The sequence below is a fragment of the Onychostruthus taczanowskii genome, unplaced genomic scaffold, assembly GCF_017590055.1.
Source record: "Onychostruthus taczanowskii isolate IOZ18803 unplaced genomic scaffold, ASM1759005v1 scaffold112, whole genome shotgun sequence".
Classification (NCBI taxonomy): domain Eukaryota; kingdom Metazoa; phylum Chordata; class Aves; order Passeriformes; family Passeridae; genus Onychostruthus; species Onychostruthus taczanowskii.
The window spans coordinates 584,244-594,152 of record NW_024497852.1 but is presented as its reverse complement, the minus strand read 5'-3'; the positions used below and the strand labels follow the sequence as shown (position 1 = coordinate 594,152).

Sequence of the window (9,909 nt, the reverse complement as noted above, 5' to 3'; positions counted from 1 at the left end):
CCACCCCCCACCCCCCGCCGGTACCGAGCGCCGGTAGCACGCTGGCGCCCCCTGCCGGACACGGTGCGGCGCTGCAGCCGGGGGCACCGGGGTGTTACCTGGGAGAGGGGGACACGGGGAAAGGCACAGCCGGTGCACCGGGAGCGGCTCCGCCCGCAGCGCACCGAGCCACCGGGACCCCCCCGTCCTCCTCCTCCTCCTTCTCCCGCCGCCACCGGAGAGGACGCCCCTGACTTCCCCCGGGACCCCGCCGGAAAAACCCCCGGAGCCGGCGCGCAATTACGCAGAGGTGAATAATAATTAACCGCCCATTAAGGGGATAATTAACTCCCGCTCAGCGCCGCCAGCCCGGTTATTGCTGCCCGGGGGCCCGGTGCTGGGACGCTCAAACCGGGGACACCCCTCGCCCCCCGGGACACCCCTCGCCCCCCCCGGTGGGCCCCGGTGCCGGTCTCACCTCCGCGCCGAGGAAGGGCAGCGCTGTCCGGCTCCGTCTCATCGCCGTGCCTGCGGGAGGAGCTCCGGGAGCCGCGGCCGGGAGGGGCTCACCGGCGGGGACCCCCCTCCCGCGGCTGGGGACACCCCGGGGCCACCCCGGGGCCGGGACACGCGGGCTCCTCCCCACCGTGATTTATGGCCACCGGGTCTCGGCCAGGCTCAGCCCCTACCTCGGGTTTCGGGGGCCCCCCCGCCCCACTCCCGGTGCTCCCGTGGGCTGGCTGGGGACAGGGACAAGGATTTGAGGCCACGGGGGGCGACCCGCAGCCCTCAGCACCCACCGAATGGCGAAGCCACCGGTGCCACGTTAATGATCCACCCCGGACACCTGCCACCCACCGCCCCCGAGAACCGGGGCGCACCCGTAGAGCCCCGAGCCCCCCGGGATTTGCCAGCACTGGCAGCATTGGCCTCATCCCAATCCCAGGATCCGCCGACGCCCGGCACGGGGGTCCCCGGCACCGCCAGCCCCCCGGCCCCGCCCGCAGCCCCTTACCGGCGCCCGGTCCTCGCGGCGAGCGCGGCCTCGGCCGAGTGCAGCGGAGCAGAAGGAAGGCGACGTGCGTGCCTGGCCGCTCGCTCCCTCCCATCCCACCTCGCCGGGGGGGCTGCGCCGTTCCCCCCACCCCCGGCACCACCGGCGCGCACCCCCCGCGCCCAGCCCCGCCGGACCGGGAGCGCCCCGGGGCCGCCAGCCCAGGCCGGGGCACCCCGAAAGAGGTTGGGGCTTCCCCCGGGAGCGGGGGTTTTCCCCGGGCAGGCTGCGGAGTACATGGCAGACGGGAAAGCGGAGGCAGGGCGGCAGATTCTTTATTCAGCAGCGCGGGGAGCCCCGGGGGGCTGCAGCCGGGGGGTCAGCTGGGGGAGGGGGGCGTGACAGGGGACCCCTCCGTCACTCTGCTCTGGGGAAGAAGAGAAAGAGAGCGGGGTGAGCACTCGCACCCTGGAACTGCTGCCCCCCCCACAAACCCCCCCTCGGCACCCCCCGGCCCCCCCACGCACCATGGGCACCTCATCCAGGTGCTGGAAGGGGGGGGTCCCGCGCCGGGACAGCTGCACCAGCAGCACGGCCACCCCCGGCAGCAGCAGGCACACGGCCAGGGAGATGAGGACAACCACAGCAGGGCTCAGCTCAGTGGGGTGCTGCTCTGTGGGGTGAGATGGGCACCCCGTTATTCCCCCCTGGCACCCCGTGATATCCCCTGGCACCCCGTGATATCCCCTGGCACCCCGTTATTCCCCCCTGGCACCCTGTGATATCCCCTGGCACCCCGTTATTCCCCCCTGGCACCCTGTGATATCCCCTGGCACCCTGTGATATCCCCTGGCACCCCGTTATTCCCCCCTGGCACCCCATTATTCCCACTGGCACCCCGTTATCCCCCCTTGGCACCCTTGTATTCCTCCCTGGCACCCCGTTATTCCCCCCTGGCACCCTGTGATATCCCCTGGCACCCCGTTATTCCCACCTGGCACCCCATTATTCCTCCTGGCACCCCGTTATTCCCCCCACTGAGACTCGTGCCCAGCCTCCAAGCACCACGGAGAAAGAGGTGGCTCAAGCCTGGCTCCAGTCACCCGACTGCCACCACAGACCTGGCACCCAGCTCCTGTGTCACCTCCACCAGGGCACTCTGACCCCCCTGGCAGAGACTGGGGGAGAAAAGGGGAGCCCACAATGACCCCCCCAAGGAGGGGGGAGCAGCCAGGGGGGCTCTGGCCTCACCTTGGGACCTGCACCCCTGAGCCCTCCTGTGAGTGCAGCCCCAAGTGGGGGATCCAGGGGGGCCCATGGTCATCCCCAGGTCCCCCAGCTGCCCAGTGCCCCCCAGCCTGGCTCTCACCAGAGTTCCCAGCCGTGCTGCCAGTGGCTGCTGTCCTCCTGGAGCTGGTGGTGACAGTGCTGGTGCTGTTGGGACACGGGTTCACGGTGGGGGAGCTGGGAGAGGCAGGCCCAGAGGGCCTGGGTGAGGACGGGGCTGGAGGTGTGGTTGAGTTGGATGGATGCTCTGTGGGTCTGGACACACTCGTGCGGGGTGGAGGTGGTGCCGTGGTGGCATTGGATGAGGGTATCAGAGGTGTCGTTGATCCCGGAGTCCTGGCTGAAGATGGTGCTGTGGTGGTGTTGGATGAAGATACTGGAGGTGTTGATTCTGAAATATTGTGTGGAGGGGTTGGTGTGGTGGGGCTGGGTGGAGATGATAGAGGTGGTTTTGATCCTGAGGTACTGGATGGGGTTGTTGGTGTGGTGGGGCTGGATGGAGATGATGGAGGTGTTGATCTCGAGGTCTTTGATGGAGTTGGTGTTCTGGTGCTGGATGCAGAGGATGGAGATGTTGATCCCGAGGTACTGGATGGGGTTGTTGGTGTGGTGGAGCTGGATAGAACTGCACGGACCCTTCCCGAGGCAGGGCCAGACAGACTCACACTCTGAGTGCCCTGGCTGGTGGCTGTGGCTGAGCGGGATGGAGACGGTGACACGGCTGTCCCTGAGCTGTTCTGAGATACTGTAATGGCAGGATCAGTGCCACGTCCTGGCTCCAGACCTTGGAGGAGAGAGCTGGTGAGCAAGCACATGGCAGGGTCCTGGCAGGGCAGCAGCACCTGCCCCACCTCCTGGCCTCACAGAGATCATTTCCCAGGTGATTTTGATCACACAGAAAGCTGGCATTTAGCCAGGATCAAATCCCAGAAATCCAGAACCAGAAGAGCTTTTCCCGAGCTGTCATGGCACGGCCACAGCACTGCTGGGGACAAGCGGAGCAGCGTGGCAGCAGCGGGCAGTGCCAGGCCACAGGGACACGTGCTGACCCAGCCCTTGTGGCACCCACCGGACACCCTCAGGGCCAGGCGTGCCAGGGACTCTCCCGCGGCCACGTGGGACAGAGCAGGTTTGCCGGGCAGTGCCCCTTATCTGCCCGAATCCTGTTTGCACAAGAGGAGCAGCAAGTCCAGACTGGCCCCAGGGGGACACCGGACAGAAATGTCCCCTGGCAGAGCCAGCACGCAGGGGCACAGCGTGGCTGGGGGTCCCCACAGCTGCCAGGCTCACTGGGATGGGCTGTCCCCACCAGCTGCCACCCTCTGCCAGGGTGGCATGGAGCCCAGGGCCAAGCACCCAGTGTGCCAGGATGGGTGAGCCGAGGCCCCTCGGGGTGCAGGGAGGGTGTGGGGGACCCAGGCTGGAAACGGGGGGCCCACAGTGGCCCGGGATACTCCTTTGCCCCGGGAGTGCCAGGGTACCCGTGCCAGGACCAGCCGGTTTGGCAGCCCAGGCACCGCATCGGCCGGGAGGGGCAGGGTGCTCCGGTGCAGCCTGGCACTCCCGGGGAGGAGGTGCAGCCCCCCCCGGTGACCCCAGCCCCAAAAGGGGCACGGAACCCCCCACCCAGTGCCCCACCGGGCTGCCGGTGCAGACCGCGAGGCAACGCGTGGTCGCCTCCCCGAACTCCCCCGGTGCCCCGGAGCACCTGGACGCTTCTCCCCATACCTGGAACTGGGCGGGGGGAGGCCACAGACGCACCCACCGCTGGTACCGGGAAGCACCCAGCCCCCCGGTGCTGCATCTCCCACGTGCCCCTGGGACCCCGCGGACCCTCCCCGGTGCCCGGTACCTGCGGCAGCCAGCAGGGCAGCGGCGCAGCAGAGCAGGCGGAGCGCGCCCCGGGCCATCCCGCCCGGTGCCGGTGCCGGTGCCGCCGACTTTATCCGCCCCGGGGGAGGCGGGGCGGCCCCCTGTCGGTACCGGGCGGCACCGCAGCGCCGGGACCCTGCGGGCACCGGGAGAAACCCCCCAAAATTCCCCCCCCACACACACACTCCTGCCGTTTCCTCCGCCCATCTCCCACCCCGGGATCGTGAAACGGCCCCGGTACCGGGAGCCAGCCCTGCCGCGAACTCTGCGGACACGTGGGGACACCGGGAAGCGGGCACAAAGGGATCGGGGGATGCGGGGACACTGGGATGTGGGGATTTTGGGACAAAGGGACCTGGGAAACGGGAGATATCGCGATCCAGGAACACTGGACCGTGGGAATGTGGGGACAAAGGGACCCGGGGCCATCAAGATGCAGGGACAATGCGATCTGGGGACATGAGGATGCGGGGACTTGGGGACACAGGGATCTGGTGACACGGGGCCGGACAGGTGGCCGCCCCGTCCATCTTGGCGTCGGAGCGGCACATCCGGGGCGCAGCACAACCGCGCCGGGAGGGGACGGCGCTTCCTCCGGTAAACCGGAGCCGGCGGGCACCGCGTCCCCGGCGAGCCACCCACGGCACGGCTGAACGTGGGGTCCCCGGGGAGCCCCTCAGGGCACGGTCCGGTGCTGAACGTGGGGTCCCCGGGGAGCCCCCCAAGGCACGGTCCGGTGCTGAACGTGGGGTCCCCGGGGAGCCACCCACGCCACGGTCCGGTGTTGAACGTGGGGTCCCCGGGGAGCCCCCCAGGGCACGGTCCGGTGCTGAACGTGGGGTCCCCGGGGATCCACCCACGCCACGGTCCGGTGCTGAACGTGGGGTCCCCGGGGAGCCCCGGGATGGGACCCCACGCTGTCTCGCACAGCCGGCTGCCGGGAGCGGGGCGATGCCGCTGCTGGAACGGGCTGGAGCTGCCGCCAGCAGCGTCCCCGGGACACGGGGCCGGTGCCTCGGTGCTGCTGTCCCCGGGATGGGGCCCCGCAGGTGGGGAAGGCGAAGGAGGAGCCTTTGCGGTGCCGGGAAGCCCAAGGGTGTTGCCGAAGTCTGGGAGGAGCAGAGGAGACCCGGCCGCGCTGGGTGCCTCGGGGTGAGCCCCGGGGGCCAGGACAGGGGGGTGCTGGTGAACCCCCCAACACGGAGAGGGTCTGGCAGGGCAGAGCCACAGCCAGGACCAGCAGTGGGGTCCCCTCGCCCACCTCCTCACACATGGGGACCCCCCCCCAGCCCCAGGGGAGCCCAAATACACCCATAATCCCCCCAAGAGAGCCCAAACAACCCCACGGCCCCCGCACCACCCCAACTTTTCACCACCCCCTCCCCACAACATCCTCCACCCTTCCCCCTCCCCAAAAACCACAACCCCTTGGACGCCCCTCGCCCTCCACCCTCTCCAGTGATCCCCAGAGCCTCTTTGCCAGCCCTGGAGGGGTCTCACCCCCCATTCCCCATCGCCCCTCAGAACTCCCCAGACCCCCCCGGTCCCGTTTCCCCCTCAGCCCAAGATGGCACCCGGCCGCGCCACTTCCTGCCCGCGCCGCCCCTTCCCTTCCCTTCCCGTCCCTCCCGGGCGCAGCAAACAGCCAGAGGCCAATTCTCCGTGTCCGGGGTTTTACTGGGACCTCACTGGAATGTGTGGGGCGCGGAGGGGCCCGGGGGGGGGGCGGCCCGGGCCCCTCTCAGTCCGTGCGCGGCGGGGAACCCCCGGCCTGTCCCTCCGCGGGGAGTCGGAGCCCACGGCCCGGAGCCGCTCCTGGGCCTCCCCTCACACCGTGTCTGGGGAGATGGAGGGGGGGGCGATCATCGCTCTTCTTCCTCCCCTCGGGACCCCTCGGTCCATGCCCGGGACCCCTCGGTCCATGCCCGGGACAAGGCAGGAGCTTCCCCCGCTCCCCTCAGTCCTTGCCCGGGAGCAAGCGGCCGCTTCCCCCGCTCCCCTCAGTCCCTGCCCGGGATCCCTCGGTCCGTTCCCGGGGCAGAGCGGCCGCTTCCCCCGCTCCCCTCAGTCCCTGCCCGGGATCCCTCGGTCCGTTCCCGGGGCGAGGTGAGCGCTTTCCCCGTTCCCCTCGGTCCACGCCCGGGGCAGGGCGGGCGCTCCCCCGGGTCCTTGCCCGGTACCCCTCGGTCCGTGCCCGGGCTGGGGCCCGCCCGGGGTCAGTACGCCGGCACTTGGTGCTGGTGCTGGGGCAGGAGCTGGCAGCCGCTGTTGACGTGGCTGAGCACCTTCTGCTTGAGCTGGGCGACCTGCTCGCGGAGCAGGCTGGCGGTGGAGGCGAGCTCCGTGTTCTGGCTCTTGAGGCTCTTCACCTTCTCCTCCAGCCGGGAGATCCGCTCCAGCTTCCTCTTGCGGCACTTGGAGGCGGCGATGCGGTTCCTCAGCCGCTTCCGTTCCGCCTTGATGCGCTCCTGCGTGTCCATGTCGATGGGGGACAGCGGGGGGCTCTCCCCGAAGCTCGGCACCTCCGGCACGATCTGCGGCTCGTCCTTTAGCGGCGGCGGGGGCGGCGGCGGAGGCAGCCGCGGCGGCGGCGCCGCGAACGGGCCGGGGTCGGCGGCGTAGCTGACGGCCGGGTGGGTGGTGAGGTTGGCGTAGGCCGGGGGCTCCGGGGCCATCCCGGCGGCGGGCAGCTCGCCCGCTCCGCCGCTTCCTCCCCCGCCGCCGCCGCCCGCGCCGCCGCCGCTCCCCGCCGCGCCGCCGCCCAGCTGGTTCTGCTTGTGCAAGTCCTCCAGCGCCTTGACGAAACCCTCGGCGAACTCCTGCTCCTCGGAGGCGGCCGCTTTAGGGTAGAGGAACTGGCCGCTGGTCGGGGTGGTGGTGACCAGCCCGTTGGACTGGATGATGAGCCGCTCCAGCTCCGGGGACGCCAGCTTGAGCAGCCCCAGCTCGGCCGAGCCCAGCAGCCCCGCCGCCTCGCCGCTGGCCGCGCCGGGGGCTTTCAGCGCCGCCGCCACCTGTTCCGGTAAGGCCATCCCGAGCGCGTCCTTCTTCATCATGCTGCCGCCGGGGAAAGGCAGGAGGAGCCCGTTGCTGCCGGAGGACGGAGCGAAGCCGCTGCCGAGGCCGCTCAACACATCATCATGGTAGAAGGGTGTTTCCATCCTCCTCCCCCGCCCGGCTGCGGGGGAAACGGCGCCGGGGCGGGGGGAGGACCGGGGCGAGCGCGGGGCGGGGAGGGCGGGGGAGGCGCCCGGTGCGCACCGGCCGCGGCCCCGCTCCTGCGCGCGCGCACACGGGTCTGCCGCCGCCGCGCGCCCCGCGCCGCGTTAAATAGGCGGCGCCGTCGCGGTGACCTCACCGCGTCGAGTCCCCATTGGCTGCAGATGACGTCCTCGCCCGCCGTCGTTTGCATACGGGGCGTGGCCTCCGCCCCGCGGAGGCGGTGCCCCGCCCCGTGCCGGCCACGCCCCGGCCCCGTCGCCGCGGCGACCGGCGGGTAAACGGGACAACAGCGCGCGGGGCCCTGGGATGACGTCAGCGCGGGGGAGGGGCGGTCACGTGGCCCCGCGGCGCGCGCCCCGCCGGGGCTGATGGGCACAAAGGGAGGGGCGGGAACCGGGCACGGGAACCGGGAACCGGGCATGGGAACGGGCACTGGGAACGGGAACCGGGAGTGGGAACCGGGCACGAGAACTGGGGAACGGGAACTGGGCATGGGAACGGGCACTGGGAACGGGAACCGGGCATGGGAATGGGCACTGAGAACTGGGAACGGGAACCAGGCACGGGAACCGGGGAACGGGCACTGGGAACGGGAACCGGGCATGGGAATGGGCACTGAGAACTGGGAACGGGAACCGGGCACGGGAACGGGCACTGGGAACCGGGAACGTGCACCGGGCACGGAAACCGGTAACAGGGCACGGGGACGGCACAGGGCACCGGGAACCGGGTACGGGAACCGGGTACGGAAACGGCACGGGGCACTGGGAATGGGCACCGGGAACTGGGCATAGGAACCGGACACCGGGAATAGGAATGGGAACCGGGCATGGGAATTGGCTACTGAGAATCGGGACCGGGCACAGGGCACAGGAACCGGCAACCTGGCACTGGCTACCGGGACTGGACCCTGGCACCGAGCCGGAGCCCGGCTGTAAAAAGGGTACAACAAACAAATAAATAAATAATAAACAAACAAACACACCGGGCCAGGCACCGCCACGGGACCTTGCGGGTCAGCCCGGGACCGGCCACAGAGCCGCCATTCCTGCATGTCCCCACACCTCCCGTGTCACCGCTGTGCCCCGGTGGCACCGGGCTTCACCCAGCGAACAGCCGCTCCCTCCGCCCAAGCCCGGTTCACCGGGGAGGGTGGGGGGGGGGTTACACCATCCCTCCGTGGGTCAGCCAGGGGCACGGCGAGCCCGGTGCGGGCGGCACCGGGGAAGGAGTTAACGGCGGTGGCGGTGGCAGACGTCACGGCCGGCCAAGCCCGCGGGCGGCTGAGGGGGCGGATCGGCGTCAGCGCTTGACGTCACCGGCGCGGGGGGAGGCAGCGCCGGTGTCCGCCGATAACCCCCCCCTCACACACACACACACACACCGGGCAGGATGCGGCCTCCGCGCCGCCGAGACCCCGGGCACACGCGGGACACCGGGGCGGGTGACGCTGAGCCGGCGCTAATTGCGGCCAGATGCTTCCCGGCCCGCGCTAATGAGAGCGATAAATCAGCGGTGTCAGGGCGTGGGGGGGACTCGGGGGACCCCCCCGCCCCACCCCCCCTCCGGTTCTGCCGGTGCCAGGAGCTGCCGCCCCGGTGTGTCCGTCCTGTGTGCTGCCCACAGCCCCTGGCACTGGCTGGGCACGGCACAGCATGGCACGGCACAGCCCTGGCTTCGGGGGACACGGGTGACACGCAGGACAGGGCTGGGGCAGCGCTCGGGGCCGGCACACGCAGTGCTGGCACTGGGGAAACTGAGGCACGGGAGGACAACTGCGATCTACCCTCCCCCGACAGCTGCTGTTAATTAAATCCCGAATAAACGCGGTTTATTAAATCTCAGCGAGAGCGGAGCGCGCACGGCTCCGTGTCCCCCGCTGTCCCGAGCCAGGCCGGGCGGCAGTGGCGGTGCCAGGCCCGGTGTCCCGGGGGCTCGCAGGTGAAGCCGCCGTCCGCCTTTCCGTTCCAAACCCCTCATTAGGGGCGCGGCCGGACCGGCAGGTTCAGACTTTCCATCCCGGCCAAACCCGGCGGGCGAGGGACAGGGCGGTAAAAAAAAACAAACCTCCCCTTGTCCCTGTCCCAACCCCGCTCGGGGTCCCCAGGCCGGGGACACACCTTGGGGACGGCCACCCGCGGGCACCGGGGCACCCACGGAAACCGCGGCGAGCAGAACCGGCTTTGCCTGGCGGTGCTCTCGGGGTTGCACCGAGGAACCGGCCGGCACCGGGGGCTCCTGGGAAGAGCGGCCGGCCGGTGCGCACCGGCACAACCCCGCCAGGGCGGCAGCAGCAGCACCCCGGGGCTCGTCCTGCCGTGTCCCCCCAGCTGCTCATCCCGCGTGTCCCCTGCCCCCAAACCAAGAAGCCAATGCCTGCAGCTTCATTTTCTTAATGAGCGCTTAATGAGGGGCGTGAATCAGTGACCCCTTTCCGCCTGCCGCGGGGGCAGAGCCGCGGGGAGGTCCCCGTGCAGGGAGCTGGTGGCAGTGCCACCGTCCCCACGGCGAGGTGGCCAAAGCTGCTGTTCCTGGAGGCACCAGAGCCCGGGCGA

At 70.4% G+C, this 9,909-nt stretch overlaps 2 protein-coding genes across 4 annotated transcripts; both read right to left on the bottom strand.

The window, feature by feature from the left end:
• Positions 1-1,268: 1,268 nt before the first annotated feature.
• Positions 1,269-5,640, bottom strand: LOC121347275 (putative protein TPRXL). Of its 3 annotated transcripts, XM_041425837.1 has the most exons (4): positions 4,113-5,640; positions 2,343-3,044; positions 1,501-1,646; positions 1,269-1,400 (listed from the first exon to the last, which is right to left on the bottom strand). In XM_041425837.1, the coding sequence occupies exons 1-4, from the start codon at positions 4,168-4,170 to the stop codon at positions 1,353-1,355; spliced, it is 954 nt and encodes a 317-aa protein (XP_041281771.1). In that variant the 5' UTR covers positions 4,171-5,640; the 3' UTR covers positions 1,269-1,352. The 3 variants fall into 3 exon arrangements, 2 of the variants coding, with proteins under 2 accessions (XP_041281771.1, XP_041281763.1); XM_041425829.1 differs by having other exon boundaries at positions 1,275-1,646; XR_005954216.1 differs by having other exon boundaries at positions 1,275-1,646; positions 2,343-5,640.
• A 151-nt stretch (positions 5,641-5,791) lies between these two features.
• JUND (JunD proto-oncogene, AP-1 transcription factor subunit) lies at positions 5,792-7,438 on the bottom strand. The gene has a single exon (XM_041425863.1). It carries the CDS (start codon positions 7,291-7,293, stop codon positions 6,349-6,351), a length of 945 nt encoding a protein of 314 aa, XP_041281797.1. The 5' UTR covers positions 7,294-7,438; the 3' UTR covers positions 5,792-6,348.
• Between the last annotated feature and the right edge of the window lie 2,471 nt (positions 7,439-9,909).

Coding starts and splice junctions, on each gene's coding strand:
- LOC121347275 (XM_041425829.1), bottom strand. CDS start 4,170: ATGGCCCGGGGCGCGCTCCGCCTGCTCTGCTGCGCCGCTGCCCTGCTG. Junction 3,045..4,112: donor TGCCCTGCTGGCTGCCGCAG/GTACCGGGCACC, acceptor CTCTCCTCCAAG/GTCTGGAGCCAGGACGTGGC. Junction 1,647..2,342: donor CAGCACGGCTGGGAACTCTG/GTGAGAGCCAGG, acceptor CTCACCCCACAG/AGCAGCACCCCACTGAGCTG.
- JUND (XM_041425863.1), bottom strand. CDS start 7,293: ATGGAAACACCCTTCTACCATGATGATGTGTTGAGCGGCCTCGGCAGC.